The 16,191-nt window shown below is 45.4% G+C and overlaps 1 protein-coding gene and 1 long non-coding RNA gene across 2 annotated transcripts in view; one reads left to right on the forward strand and one right to left on the reverse strand.

The window, feature by feature from the left end:
* Positions 1-16,191, reverse strand: part of trpm3 (transient receptor potential cation channel, subfamily M, member 3) — a 223,540-nt gene that overhangs the window by 60,054 nt on the left and 147,295 nt on the right. The window contains exons 16-18 of the mRNA XM_070887456.1: positions 10,330-10,497; positions 7,730-7,870; positions 4,324-4,452 (exon numbers count right to left, since the gene is read on the reverse strand). Of these exons, the coding sequence (XP_070743557.1) occupies positions 4,324-4,452; positions 7,730-7,870; positions 10,330-10,497 (438 nt within the window). The remainder of the gene's footprint in view (positions 1-4,323; positions 4,453-7,729; positions 7,871-10,329; positions 10,498-16,191) is intronic.
* The window catches only part of LOC139268780 (uncharacterized), a 43,633-nt gene continuing 39,924 nt past the window's right edge, over positions 12,483-16,191 (forward strand). The window contains exon 1 of the long non-coding RNA XR_011594106.1: positions 12,483-12,643. This is a non-coding gene — a long non-coding RNA (uncharacterized lncRNA). The remainder of the gene's footprint in view (positions 12,644-16,191) is intronic.

The following is a 16,191-nucleotide window of genomic DNA, read 5'->3' on the forward strand; positions in this document are numbered from 1 at the left end:
AGTCTGAGGAAGACACAATCAGTGACCAACCAACCTACCCTCAGTCATCAGAGGACTTCGCTGTCATCAATGAATCTGGACTTTCAATCACTGACATGGTCATTGCCACTCCCATCAGATCGGCTACCCAGCCCCCAGTCATAACTGATTCAGAACACTCGCCCACGGCTGGAGTTGAACTGAGACGTTCAACTCGGGAGCGGAAAACCCCGGACCGTCTCAATTTGTAAAAAGACTGTTACTAATATCTTAAAGGGGGATATTGTCATGTATGTATCCTTGGGGTTACTAGCCATCAGGTGGTGCGACTGTCGGAGGTCATTGGGCTGTACGCACTTGTGTGCGGCTCAGGTATAAAAGGCCAGCCATCTTGTATTCACTTTGGGCCAGAATAAAGCAGAGCCAGGTTTGTACCTGTGTTAGTTTACAGTATTCAGTCTATCGAGTTATTACATACATAACAGTTTACAGTTTGCATTCAATTCAGCCGGAAGTCCGTCTTCCCTTTGCCACCACTTAGAAACTCAGCTTCCTGAGTCTTTACATTCTCCACAGAACAAGACTCCAGGGGGCCAATAATGTCAGCTTGCCAGGAACATCACTCCTTAGGCAACTGTCTGTGTCTGCGCTCAGATGAATTGAGCATATGGCGAAGCTTAGTTCATTCACACATTTCAGTGGCACTCCTGCCACACTGTGTGACGTTCTGAAGATTTCCACTCCCCGCTCCCATCGAAATGAGTCGTAGTTAGGCATAAAGGGATTTTGTGAATGATGTACTGGAGACAGTAGGTTCTCATCAATGTGTTCAAATCACTCCATGGCCTCGCACCCTCTATCGCTGTGACCTCCCTTGATTCCTTTAATATTCAGAAATCTATCGATCTTTGTCTTGAATATACTCAAAGACTGAGCCTGCACAGCCTTCTGGGGTAGAGAATTCCAAAGATTCACCACCCTCTGAGTAAAGAAGTTTCTCCTCATCTCAGTCCTAAATAGCCGACCACTTATTCTGAGAGTGTGACCCCTGGTTCTAGACTCCCCAGCCAGAGGAAACATCTTCCCTGCATCTACCCTGTCGAGCCCTGTAAGAATTTTGTATGTTTCAACGAGATCACCTCTCATTCTTCTAAACTCTAAAGAATATATGCAAAGTCTACTCGATCTCTCCTCAAAAGACAATCCTCCCATCCCAGGAATCTGTCTCGTGAACCTTTGTTGCACTCCCTCGATGGCAAGTATATCCTTCCTTAGGTAAGGAGACCAAAATTGGACACAATAATCCAGGTCTCACCAGGGCCCTATATAATTGCCATAAGACATCTTTACTCTGATACTCAAATTCTCTTGTAATAAAGGCCAACATTTGCTTTCTTAATTGCTTGATGGACCTGCAGGTTAACTTTCAGTGATTCGTGTACAAGGACACCCAGGTCTCTCTGAACATCAACATTTCCCAATCTCTCACCATTTAAAAAATACTCTGCTTTTCTATTTTTCCTATCAAAGTGGATAACTTCACATTTCTCCATTTTATATTCCATTTGCCATGTTCTTGCCCATTCAGTTAGCCAGTTTATATCCCCTTGAAGCTTCTTTGAATCCTCCTCACAACTTACATTCTCACCTAGCTTTGTATCATCAGCAAACTTGGATATATTACGTTTGGTCCCTTCATCCAAATCATTGATATAGATTGTGAATATCTGGGGCTCAAGCACCAACCCTTGCGGCACCCCACTAGTTACAGCCTGCCAACCCGAAAATGACCCGTTTATTCCTATTTCTATTTTCTGTCCGTTAACCAATCCTCAATCCATAATAGTATATTTTACCCCCAATCCCTGTCCAAGAGATCTCTGTGCTCCTCCAATTCTGGTCTCTTGAGCAATCCCCGATTTTAATTGCTCCACCGTGCCTTCAGCCGCCTAGGCTCTATGCTCTGGAATTCCCTCCCTATACCTCTCCACCTCTCTACTTCTCCTCCTTTAAGATGCTCCTTAAACCCTACCTCTTTGACCAAGCTTTTGGTCACCTGTCCTACTATCTCCTAATGTGGCTCTGTGTCAAATTTAGTTTTTGATAACGCTCCTGTGAAGCACCTTGGGACGTTCTACTATGTTAGAAACATAGAAACATAGAAAATAGGTGCAGGAGTAGGCCATTCGGCCCTTCGAGCCTGCACCGCCATTCAATGAGTTCATGGCTGAACATGCAACTTCAGTACCGCATTCCTGCTTTCTCGCCATACCCCTTGATCCCCCTAGTAGTAAGGACTACATCTAACTCCTTTTTGAATATATTTAGTGAATTGGCCTCAACAACTTTCTGTGGTAGAGAATTCCACAGGTTCACCACTCTCTGGGTGAAGAAGTTTCTCCTCATTTCGGACCTAAATGGCTTACCCCTTATCCTTAGACTGGACTTCCCCAACATTGGGAACATTCTTCCTGAATCTAACCTGTCTAAACCTGTCAGAATTTTAAACGTTTCTATGAGATCCCCTCTCATTCTTCTGAACTCCAGTGAATACAAGCCCAGTTGATCCAGTCTTTCTTGATATGTCAGTCCCGCCATCCTGGGAATCAGTCTGGTGAACCTTCGCTGCACTCCCTCAATAGCAAGAATGTCCTTCCTCAAGTTAGGAGATCAAAACTGTACACAATACTCCAGGTGTGGCCTCACCAAGGCCCTGTACAACTGCAGCAACACCTCCCTGCCCCTGTACTCAAATCCCCTCGCTATGAAGGCCAACATGCCATTTGCTTTCTTAACCGCCTGCTGTACCTGCATGCCAACCTTCAATGACTGATGTACCATGACACCCAGGTCTCGTTGCACCTCCCCTTTTCCTAATCTGTCACCATTTAGATAATAGTCTGTCTCTCTGTTTTTACCACCAAAGTAGATAACCTCACATTTATCCACATTATACTTCATCTGCCATGAATTTGCCCACTCACCTAACCAAGCCTCATAGCATCCTCCTCGCAGCTCACACTGCCACCCAACTTAGTGTCATCCACAAATTTGGAGATACTACATTTAATCCCCTCGTCTAAACCATTAATGTACAGTGTAAACAGCTGGGGCCCCAGCACAGAACCTTGCGGTACCCCACTAGTCACTGCCTGCCATTCTGAAAAGTATCCATTTACTCTTACTCTTTGTTTCCTGTCTGCCAACCAGTTCTCAATCCACATCAGCACACTACCCCCAATTCCATGTGCTTTAACTTTGCACATTAATCTCTTGTTTGGGACCTTGTCGAAAGCCTTCTGAAAGTCCAAATACACTACATCAACTGGTTCTCCCTTGTCCACTCTACTGGAAACATCCTCAAAAAATTCCAGAAGATTTGTCAAGCATGATTTCCCTTTCACAAATCCATCTGACTTGGACCTATCATGTCACCTCTTTCCAAATGCGCTGCTATGACACCCTTAATAATTGATTCCATCATTTTACCCACGACCGATGACCGGTCTATAATTCCCTGTTTTCTCTCTCCCTCCTTTTTTTAAAAGTGGGGTCACATTGGCTACCCTCCACTCCATAGGAACTGATCCAGAGTCAATGGAATGTTGGAAAATGACTGTCAATGCATCCGCTATTTCCAAGGCCACCTCCTTAAGTACTCTGGGATGCAGTCCATCAGGTCCTGGGGATTTATCGGCCTTCAATCCCATTAATTTCCCCAACACAATTTCCCGACTAATAAGGATTTCCCTCAGTTCCTCCTTCTTACTAGACCCTCTGACCCCTTTTATATCCGGAAGGTTGTTTGTGTCCTCCTTAGTGAATACCGAACCAAAGTACTTGTTCAATTAGTCTGCCATTTCTTTGTTCCCCGTTATGACTTCCCCTGATTCTGACTGCAGAGAACCTACGTTTGTCTTTACTATCCTTTTTCTCTTTACATATCTATAGAAACTCTTGCAGTCCGTCTTAATGTTCCCTGCAAGCTTCCTCTCGTACTCTATTTTCCCTGCCCTAATCAAACCCTTTGTCCTCCTCTGCTGAGTTCGAAATGTCTCCCAGTCCCCGGGTTCACTGCTATTTCTGGCCAATTTGTATGCCACTTCCTTGGCTTTAATACTATCCCTGATTTCCCTTGATAGCCACGGTTGAGCCACCTTCCCTTTTTTATTTTTACATCAGACAGGGATGTACAATTGTTGTAGTTCATCCATGCGGTCTCTAAATGTCTGCCATTTTAAAGGTGCTACATAAATTAAGTTGTTGTTGACAGTAGATACAGACTCATGACAAGCTCAGCGACAACCAGAACGTACTTTATTTTCTGCTTTTAGGATAGCTTACCTCTCGCATCTTCTCAATACCAAGCGTGAAGATATAAGAGATGACTATCCACTCCTGTACAGATGGCCACCGCTCCATCTTCACCAAAACAATGTAGTTAAAAAGCATCAGGTAGCCAAAGTACGCCAGCTGTTTGAGAGGAAACACATTATATTATCTCGGCAACATTGACAAAAGGTTAGCTGACATCTAGGCAATCTGACATTAAGGTCTTGGTAGTTTGGAGGAAGGGGCACATCCCAACATAAGTGTGGTGTTTGCAAGCACTCTAGTAATGACTCCACGAGGTTAGGTATTGCACGAACAGTTGTGACCTTAGTCCACCTGGAAGGTGAGTCCTGGTCGTTCGGGTTGGATCATCTCGCCATTGGGTAGTGCGGTCTGTGTCGTCGCCACGCAGTTGAATTGGACGGTAGGATCTTCAGGTGCTGCGATGGATCCAAATTTGGGGCCACCGAGGACATCGTTCGCCAGGGCCTGCAGGCTTTCCCAGGTCCAACAGATTTGGATTTGTTTCATCCAACTTCTTCCTTGCAGCGTTGGACCATCACCAGCAACGATCCACAAAGGTAGCTTGTGCATCACGCCACCGTATGACACCTGGACATCCACGCTGCCAACGACTGGGATGGTGTTATTTGTGTAAGTGAACAGCTTCGCCTGGATTGGTAGCATTTTAGGTTGTTCGATAGGGTTGTCCCAGAGTTTCTTGAAGACCGCCTGGTTCATCAGCAATTGGCTCGCCCTGTGTTGACCTCCATCGAGACTGGAACACCGTTGATTTCAACTTCTATCTTCAACGGGGAACTCTCGGTGGAGCAGGAAAACACTCCGTACACCTCTTCCTAGGGCTGAGCTGCCTCCTGGACTCTCTCTTCATCTTCATCAGCACTGGAGCCCGGGTGATCGGCCAACTCTTCAGCAACTCTGTGAGTAAAATTTCTTTTACACATGTGCTGTAGGTGGCCTTTAGTGTTACAGCCCTTACAAGTATAGTCTCTGTATCGGCACTGGTGGGCCCTGTGATTTCCTCCACAGCACCAGCATGGGGCTGGCCGATTGACCCCTGCGGCGGACTCAGTGTTGCGGGGCTCGGGGTCACAGTCTTGCCTCTGAAAGGCGTCATTCGGTTCACTGTACTTGCCGTGTTGGAGTCCTGGGGTTGAGTCATCATCCTTCTGGAATCGCAGGACGAGGCCATGAAAGCTTGGCTCACGTTAATTGCTTTCTGCAGGGTAACGGTGGTGTCCGCAAAGAGCAGCCTGTGGAGGAGGCCTTCGTGGCTGATTCCAATAACAAAGATGTCCTTCGGTGAGGTGCTCACCAAAATCACATGGTGCAGCCAATCGTCTCAGGTCTGCAGCATATTTTGCGATTTCTTGGCCTTCGGGCCGCCAGTGTGTGTAGAACCGGTGTCTGGCTGTTCGGATGCTCTCTTTTGGCTTAAGCTGTTCCTGTATCAGGGTTACGAGCTCCGTGAACGTTTTCATTGTCATCTTCTCTGGGGCTAGCAAGTCCCTGGCAAGGCCATGAACGGTGGGCCCACAACTGCTGTGCAGGATAGCTCGGCGCTTATCAGCTGGCAAGGTCAGTGTGTTTCCAGCCAGGTCGTTCACGATGAAGTAGTGTTCTAGCCTTTCTACAAAGGCATCCCAATCTTCCCCATCAGCAAATTGTTGAAAGTTGTCAAGGTTAGCCATATTTCGCATGGAATTCGTATTCTCGTTGCCAATTGTGGTGTTTGCAAGCACTCTAATAATGACTCCATGAGATAAGGTATTGCACTTGAACTGTTGTGACCTTAGTCCATTTATTGTAGCTCCTGAATGAGGTTACAGTAAGGTGAGCTCCCTTTTATACCTGCTTACCTGCGGTGTGCAGGTGACCTCTAGGTCTCCAGCAGTTGCACCCCCTGGTGGTACAGGCATATTGTATACAGTGTGAAGATACATTCATTGGTGTTATGTAACTGTACATTGAGTGTACAGGGTATTTACATGCACAACAATAAGGATGCACCTGACTGAAGACTGTCGAAGATTGCAGGGTCAGGGGTCAGTGGGCCTATGAGAAGCATTCCTTTGATGGGCTGGGGTCACATCTGCCCCCTCCCCCCACCCTCCTCCCAAAGGTGCAAAAAGAGAAAGAAAGAATGAGAGGGAGGGGCAAGAAGAGATAAGATAGAAAAAGGGAGTAAAAAAAGAAAAGAACACAGGAACAGGAGGAGGCCATTCAGTCCCTCGAGCAGGTTCTGCCACTCAATTAGATCATGGCTAATCTGTAACCCATTTCTCCAGTTTCCCCCTGGCATATGTCGCAGCTCATGCTCTGTGGTCTCCTGACTCTTACACCTGCAATTCCTATTTTCCTCTGCTCCGCCATTAGTGGAAGCAGACCTTTCACCAGATTGGTTCAACTCTCTGGGATTCTTTCTCCAAATCTGCCCACCTTTGCTACTCCTCTTCATGCCTATAAAAGCTTCTTCAAAAATTATCTTTTCAAACATGCTTTTGGTCACCTTTCTTAACTCTTCCACTGCATTGTGGCATCTGCTTCTCCTCTGCATTGGGATATTTGGTACATTAAAAGGTACTACTTAAATGCAGGTTGTGTTGCAGTTATGTAATTATTGATAGCTGGGATGAACTGCAAAAACGAAGAATTCTGCATTTGGGTCCAAGTTGATTTTAGCAGTAGAGGGGGTACTGCCCAATTATAAAGTAGCGTCATTTTTGATTAGGCTACTAAAAAGGTTTAAAAACTTGTGACCTACACCATCTAGAAAGGACAAGGGTAGCAGGTGCATGGGAACACCACCACCTCCAAGTTCCCCTCCAAGTCACATACCATGCCGACTTGGAAATATATCGGCCATTCCTTCATCGTCGCTGGATCAAAATCCTGGAACTCCCTACCCAACAGCACTGGGAGTACCTTCAGCACAAGGACTGCAGCGGTTCAGGAAGGGGCTCACCATCACCTTCTCAAGGGGCAACTAGGATGAGCAATAAATGCCGGCCTTGCCAGCGATGCCCATATCCTGAGAATTCATTTTTTTTTTAAATCTGGTGACCTAGTTAATAACTGACACAACACACCCAACTGAGGTAGTTGAATTTGAGCATGTTTGAGTGTGATTGACAGCCCAGATACTTGAACATGCAGCTGATCAGTGAACAGTCAGTCACGTTATGCATAAACCACTACCAGTTTGGATTTGATTTGACTTTGTCACCTGATTTTATTTTGGCCTTATGAACCCTTAAAAAAGTCCATGTAGTGAGGACATTGACGCCAGTCCTTCCGCTTGTTGTCAGGGAATTGCCAATAACTGGGAAAGTGAGATTCTCACTGTTATGTATGCATGTTATTATACTGTCGAGCAAATCCTCATTCTATTACTTACTGTGTGAAACCAGAACTTGACAATGGGAGCATTGTAGAATTCATAGATTTTTCTCCCAAAGGGGATCATTCTATGTACAGTTGGTACTTCCTCTTCATTTTTCTTACGAACCGATTCTCCATTCACCCCATCCAGCATTGCCTGAAAGTAATAGATGTTCACAGCTGTGAGACTTGGCCTTTGATAGCCCAGTCTAATGACCAATGTTAATGGTTGCAATGGCCTCTGAATTTCTGCAAGGGGTTTGTCCCCCATCTCCTGCTGTAACTTCAACAGAAGTCCCCCAACCAGAGAAACAGAATACATGGGAGGGGGAGGAGGGGTTATGGAATAATAGAAGTTTACAGCACAGAAGGAGGCCATTTCGGCCTATCATGCCCGCGGCGGCCAACAAAGAGCTATCCAGCCTAATCCCACTTTCCAGCTCTTGGTCCATAGCCCTGTAGATTACGGCACTTCAAGTGCACATCCAAGTACTTTTTAAATGTGGTGAGGGTTTCTGCCTCTACCACCCTTTCAGGCAGCGAGTTCCAGACCCCTACCACCCTCTGGGTGAAGCAATTTCCCCTCAAATCCCCTCTAAACATCCTACCAATTACTTTAAATCTATGCCTCCTGGTTGTTGACCCCTCTGCTAAGGGAAATAGGTCTGTCCTGTCCACTCTATCCAGGCCCCTCATAATTTTATACACCTCAATAAGGCCTTCCCTCAACCTCCTCTGTTCCAAAGAAAACAACCCCAGCCTATCTAATTTTTCCACATAGCTAAAATTTTCCAGTCCAGGCAACATCCTCGTAAATCTCCTCTGTACCCTCTCTAGTGCAATTACATCTTTCCTGTAATGTGGTGACCAGAACTGCACCAGTACGCTAGCTGTGGCCTAACTATTGTCTTATACAGTTCAAGCATAACCTCCCTGCTTTTGTATTCTATGCCTCGGCTAATAAAGGCAAGTATTCCGTATGCCTTCTTAATCACCTTATCTACCTGGCCTGCTACCTTCAGAGATTTGTGGATATGCACTCCAAGATCCCTTTGTTCCTCTACACTTCTCAGTGTCCTACCATTTAATGTGTATTCACTTGCCTTGTTAGCCCTCCCCAAATGCATTACACTTCTCCGGATTGAATTCCATTTGCCCTCCAAGGTTCATCTGAATTGATGGTGGGAGATCAGGGTGGAAATTCAAGGCTAACATGGTCATGTCTGGAGAAGTTCAGTGGAAATGAAAATAGGGCGTTCCAGTTCTTAACCAATCTTCATGTGTGAGCCTTGATTGTAGGTACTAGCTGGTTATTGGGTCCCAGTCTCAAACTCCACATACAGGATCAGGAATGTGAACTCTGACCAGTTTTCCCTCTCTACCCAGCCCAACAACAACAACTTGTATTATATAGTGTCTTTGACGTAGTAAAACGTACCACAACACTTCACAGGAGCAATTATCAGACAAAAGTTGACACCGAGCCACATATGGAGATTTTAGGACAACCTTGGTCAAATCGATAAGGTTTAAGGAGAGTCTTAAAGGAGGAGAGAGAGATAGAAAGGCTTAGGGAGTGAATTCTAGAACTTAGGGCCGAGGCAGCTGATGGCATGGCCGCCAATGGTGGAGCGATGAAATCGGAGATGTGTTAGAGATCAGAATTGGAGGAGTGCAGAAATCACGGAGGGTTGTGGGGCTGGAGGAGGTTACAGAGATATGGAGGAAATTCGGCCATGGAAGGATGTGAAAACAAGGAGACGAGTTTTTAAATCGAGGTATTGCTAGACTGGGAGCCAAATAGATGGGACCTGAGCCTTTCCTGGAATGTTCGGCTCAGTTACTGACTTGATAAATGCTCTGATCCATTGGGTGGGGGAGGGTGTGGTGGCGCTGAAACATAAACATAAACCCATTTTTCCCTTAGCCTATTTTAGTAACACTTTATCTCACTTCCTTTTCCTGATCCTTTACCAGATTCAATTTTAAGACATGGCATAAGTAGAATACATCCTAAAGATTCATAGGATGTGATTTCTATCTCACTTATGCTGCTTTTTCATTTCTCAGTTATCAGCTCAGACCAGTCTTAACCCGCAGGTGTTTGTTTCCCTATCTTATTACTGCAGAATAAAGCCTCTCCCTGTCAGCCATGGCTCAGTGAGTAGTGCTCTCATCTCTGAGTCAGAAAGTTATGGGTTCAACTCCAGTGATTTGAGCACAAGCTGCACTGTCGGAGGTGCTGTCTAAACTGAGGCGCCGTCTGCTCTCTCAGGTGGAGCTCAAAGATTTCGCAGCACTATTTTGAAGAAGAGCAGGGGAATTTTCCCTGGTGTCCTGGCCAACATTTATCCTCCAATCTACATCACTGAAACAAATTACACGTATCAGGTTATTATCTCATTGCTGTTTGTGGGAACTTGCTGTGTGTAAATTGGCTGCTGTGTTTCCTACATTACAACAATGACCACACTTCAAAAATTACTTCTTTGGCTGTGAAGCACTTTGGGATGTCTATCATTTCTGTTTTGTCAGTTCATGCTGAATTAGAGAACTTTTTTTTTTAGAGTTATCATTGCTCACTACACAGCTTAAGTGTCCCTAGTGTTTGCTTACTGTGAACTCCATGTCCTCCTCCTCCTTCTCTTTGACTGGTTTCTCAGGTTCCTCCACTTCTTTCCCTAGTAAAGGTGACTCTTGGCTGTGTGGCACATAAGACATCTCGTTCTTGTTCTTAAATTCCAGGCTCAGAATTGATGGAGGCAGCAAGATGCCCAGAATAACCTTGGGTACAATTGAGAGAAAGACTTGTTAGAAAGACTTCTCTTCAGACAGTAATGTTGTAACTTTAACATAGCCAATGGACTGAGAATGTGCAAAAATGATCTGAATTGGACAATTCAGGCACAGTAGGAGATCTCAAGGTGACTAGCTTAGATCTGTGAAGGAGACCGACAATGTTGATTGATGCATTATGCATTGTACATTATGATGAAGGCTTCAAACACGTGGGAACATACATTAAAAATGAGAAAGATATGTTTGGAAGAAATATTAAATAGCCATTCTGTACACAATGGGAACTTTTCGAACAAGCCACCGGGTTAGTCGAGAGAAGTGAATAGTATAACTAAGTTCAAGATGCGGTTAGATGTGTTTGGGAGACAGTGAGGATTGAGGAGTATGATGAGAAGCTGGGTGGGATTGGATTGAAATTAAGCAAAAAAGTGACATCTTGTTGGACCTAAATGGTCCTAAAACTTTACACCAATGTGGTATGATTGCTACACCCCAGTAGTGATGTTCTTCCCCTCAATAAGCATATACATCGCTCCTTTATGTCCCACTTCTGGACTGCACACCCTGCTTTGGCTGAGAGGGTGGACCAAGGACATGCTTCTAGTATTTCACCAAAGTTAGATATCTAGCAGGACTTGCCCACTGATTCTTCTCTCCCTTCTTTTGATGAACCACCTTACTGATAAATGGAGACACAATCCTACATTAAAAAAAAACTGATCTCGGGATTTGGGTGTCGCTGGCAAGGGTGCATTTATTGCCCGTCCCTACTTGTGCTGAACATGTGGTGGTTGGCGTTCTAGAACTGCTGCTGTAGGAAATACTAGGATATTGACCCAGCAATGATGAAGGAATAGCGATGTATGTCCAAGTCAGGATACTGTGTGACTTGAAGGGGAACTTGAAAGTAATGCTATTCCCATGACATTACTGCTTTTGTCCAGCTCTGTGGTGGAGTAAGCCGGGTACATTCTGGCACCCCATGGCACCATTATCCCTGTGCATGCATAACTTTAAAGGCCTTTGTACTAAGCTTGTTGCCTTATACCTGGTTTTGATCTATTCAAGTTCTATATAACCTCTTCTATTGACCTTTACAACAGCAGCAACTTGCATTTATATAGCACCTTTAACATGGTAAAGCATCCCAAGGCATTTCACAGGAGTATTATCAGGCAAAAATTTAACACTAAGCCACATAAATAGATATTAGGGCAGATGACCAAAAACTTGGTCAAAGAGGTAGGTTTTTAAGGAACGTCTTAAAGGGGGAGAGGGAGGTAGAGAGGCGAAGAGGTTTAGGGAGGGAATTCCAGAGCTTAGGGCCTTGGCAGTGAAGGCACGGCCATCAATTGTGGAGTGATGAAAATTGGGGATGCTTAAGAGGGCAGAATTGGAGGAGCGCAGAGATCTAAGTGCGTTGTAGGGCTGGAGAAGATTACAGAAATAGGGAGGGGCAGAGGCCATGGAGGGATTTGAAAACAAGGATGTGAATTTTAAAATTGAGCCGTTGCTGGACTGGGAGCCAACGTACGTCAGCGAGCACAAGGGGCGAAGGGTGAATGGGACTTGGTGCGAGTTAAGATGCGGGCAGCAGAGTTTTGGATGAGCTCAAATTGTGATGGGAGGCCGGCTTTACTGTGTTATTTATGATTGAGGGACTATTATGATTACAATCCAAGAAACCTATAAGGTAAAATCAACTTAAGGAACAACCACTTCACATTCAGAGCTGAAACAGACTATTAATAATTGCAGTAAATTGGACGGAGTTAAAACTATCAGAAACTGATAGATTCCTGAATTAACATGGATATGGGCTGGATTCCAATGTAGAAGGGAATTGTCAATTGTAATGTCTGTAGCTCCACATTGTGGACGTCTGTGTTACTGCAGCTAGTGCTGTTTTAATAAAGAACAGGTCACCTGACCAGCAGGTCAGAAGATTCCGGAATCTGCAGCCATCTTACAGGTTGTGTGTTGTGTGCTCTCTGAAGATATTAAAATTGGCGATGAGAATGCGATCTAATCGGATAATACAAAGCTGAAATTTTTGTTGGTGAAGGATTCAGCCAGCTGACAGAGAAACTTTGAGAGCTTCTCTGTTTTTGGAAATAGCTACAAATCCAAGGTAAATTACGAGCACACTTGGTTAAACTGCCAGAGTCAAAATGGCTGCTCTATGGGAATTATATGGCATTTGGGGGCATTTCTACACGACCGTGAAAGTTTCAGAGCGTATGTGGATCGGCTAGAAATGTTTTTCACTGCAAATAATATCATCAAAATCCCCAGTAATGATGACAATAACCGGGTGGTTTTGGAACGAAAAAGATCTATATTCTTAACTGAGGCCGGGCCTGCGTTGTATGAAACACTGGTAAATTTTGCTTGTGCCTGACAAGCCAAAGGATACAACGCTGAAACAGATTCTAAACATTACAGGCCCATTCTGTTAGAAATTGCTGAAAGTTATTGTTTCGGAATACTAAATCAGAAGGTGAGGGTGAAGAACCATCACCATAAATGGGTAAAGTGGTTACCAGGAAGAGTGGTGAAGTTATGTGGTCCTCGCACATATTTGGTCAAGATGTTTGATAATGGACAGGTTAGGTTTGTTCACATTGATCATATTTTACCCACAGATATGGAAGTAGTTCAGAGTGGGAGTGATTCAATTATTTCAGACTTATCAGATAGTTTTGATACACCAGTAGTATATCCTACATCCAATGTACTGGAAACAAATCCAAGAGAAAATCAGAATTTATGTCTGAGTCCGAGTCAGGAAAACAAACAGTCTGAAGTTAGAGAGAGTTCAAATGGAAATCAAAGGCATCCCGTGGAGGAAAACTTCGCTCAGGGTCCGCCTCGAATAAGTTTAAATTTGACACCATGTTGGAAGGTTCTGTTCGAGAACGAAGGTATCCTCTTCGAAACAGAAAACAAGTGGTTAAGCTTGATTTGTAAATATGGCAAAATAAGTCCATATCCTTTGTTATGTATAACCATGCAAGTTATGTATGATGATTGTTCACTGTGGACACCTGTGTTACTGTAGCTAGTGCTGTTTAATAAAGAGCAGGTTACCTGACCAGTAGTTCAGAAGATTCTGGAACCTGTAGCCATCTTACAGGTTGTGTGTTGTGTGCTCTCTGAAGATATTACACAATGGACCGAGCAGGTACTGTACATGACCCGAAGTACTGTAATAGGCATGCTATTTAGGGTGAATGGCCTGATGCTTTCATGTTCCGATTATGGCTTTAAGAACTGTCACAAAATCTTGAATTAGTCAGTAATTATTGGCCAATGTGTTTGCCACTTTTTTTGTCTATATTTCAATTTAAAAAGAATGTATTCCCTAGAAAACAATTCACCAGGATGGATCCTGTTTTCTGATGAGATTTAATGGGTGAAAAAAAAAGATTTGCATTTATATAGCACCTTTCACGATTTCAGGACGTCCCAAAGTGCTTTACGCCAATGAAGTACTTTTTGAAGAGTAGTCACTGTTGTAATGTAAGTTAACGTAGCAGCCAATTTAGCAAGCTCCCACAAACAGCAATGTGATAATGACCAGATAATCTGTTTTGTTTAGTGATGTTGGTTGAAGGATCAATATTGGCCAGGACATTGGGGAGAACTTCCCTGCTCTTCTTCGAAATAGTGTCACGGGATCTTTTACGTCCACCTGAGAGGGCTGAAGGGGTTTTGATTTAATGACTCATCCAAAAGATGGCACCTCTGACAGTGCAGCACTGCACTGTGAATGTTAACCTAGATTTTCGTGCTTAGGTCTCTGGAGTGGGAGTTGAACCCACAACCGTCTGACTCAGTAGCAAGTGGATTGCAGACAAATGGTGACCTCCATTGCAAATATACAAGAAACTAGTGAAATGGGCAGTCACCTTTCGAAAAACAAGGAAGCAACTACAGCATAAGTATGCACAAGCACTAATTCCCTAATTGAATTCCCTATGGGCTGCACTAATATCTTAGAATCATACAGTAGAGAAGGGGAACATTTGTCCCCTCATTCCTGTACCGGCTCTTTGAAAGAGCTATCCTATTAGTCCCACTCCCCCGCTGCTCCTTCTACCATAGCCCTGTAAGCCCTTCAAGTATTTATCCAATTCCCTATTGAATAACTATTGCTTGAGTAACTGCAGGTGTAAAGGTTTGAATTGGGCATGTAAGATCTAAAGCATCAGAAAATGGGCATGTGGAATAAAAGTACAGGTTATGTCCGCTTATAGATGATGACTAGAAGATCAATTAAAATCTCATCTGACTGCAATCCTGTGCAACCTCAGGACTTAAATGGTTTCTAATTGTTGACACTAATAAGATCTGGGACTCTTTACTCTAGAAAAAGGAAAGCTGAGGGGTGACCTGATAGAGGTCTTTAAAGTCATGAAAGGGTTCGATAGGGTAGCCATAGAGAAGATGTTTCCAGTACATTAAAGGCGCCATATAAATACAAGTTGTTGTTGTTGTTGTTGTTGTGGAGGAGTCCAAAACTAGGGGCCATCAATTTAAAATAGTAACTAATAAATGCTATAAAGAATTCAGGAGAAACTACTTTACCTAGAGAGTGCTGAGAGCGTGAAACTCGCTACCACATGGAGTAGTTAAGGTGAATAGCATGGATGCATTTAAGGGGAAGCAAGATAAACACATGCGGGAGAAAAGAATAGAAGGATATGGTGAAGGGATGAGATGAAGAGAGGTGGGAGGAGGCTCGCGTGGAGCATAAATGCTGGCACGGACCATTTGGGCTGAACGGCCTATTTCACTGCTGTAGACACAATGGGCCCAAGTTTCGGGCCGCGCTAACCTAGATGCCAACCTGGATGCCCGTTTTTCGCGCCACAAAGTGCGCCTAAAAAAACTTACCTATTCTCCGGCTCCCTGCAGGCCCTCTGGAGCTGGGCGCGGTGCAGCACGAGCTGTGGGGGACGGAGCGCTAAAAACAGTGCTGGGACCTCTGCACATGCGTGCTATAGTGGGCGCGCATGTGCAGTAGCTCCAGGCGCCCAAAACTGTGTAGGAGGGGCCCGAAGCACGCAGCCCCTAGCCCTGGCCGAATGGCCTCACTGGGGCTGCGTGGATAAGGCTCCTCCCATCCGGCCGGACCCGATCCCCGCTCTCCCCCCCACCGCCCCCCCGCACTGGCGACTCGACCTCTGCTTCCCCCCGACCCCCCCCCGGCGACCTGACCCCCGCCCCCCCCCCCCCCCCGGCGACCCGACCTCCGCGCCCCCACCCCACCGGACCTCCGCGACTCTCCCACCCCGACCTCCCCCCCGGATCTCCGCGACCCCCCCCCGAGACCCGACGCCACCTACCTGTAAATCCAGCCCAAAGTCTTGGGCCTGGCCGTTCAGCCTCCTTCTCTCCCTTCCCTCCTCCCTCCTTCCTCTCCTCCTTCCCTCCCTCCTCTCTCCTTCTCTCCCTCCCTCCCTCCTCTCTCCTTCCCCCCCTCCCTCCCTCCTCTCTCCTTCCCTCCCTCCCTCTTCTCTCCTTCCCTCCCTCCTCTCTCCTTCCCTCCCTCCCTCCCTCCCTCCTCTCTCCTTCCCTCCCTCCCTCTTCTCTCCTTCCCTCCCTCCTCTCTCCTTCCCTCCCTCCCTCCTCTCTCCTTCCCTCCCTCCTCTCTTCCCTCCCTCCCTCCCTTCT

The sequence above is a fragment of the Pristiophorus japonicus genome, chromosome 1 (genome assembly GCF_044704955.1).
Source record: "Pristiophorus japonicus isolate sPriJap1 chromosome 1, sPriJap1.hap1, whole genome shotgun sequence".
Classification (NCBI taxonomy): domain Eukaryota; kingdom Metazoa; phylum Chordata; class Chondrichthyes; family Pristiophoridae; genus Pristiophorus; species Pristiophorus japonicus.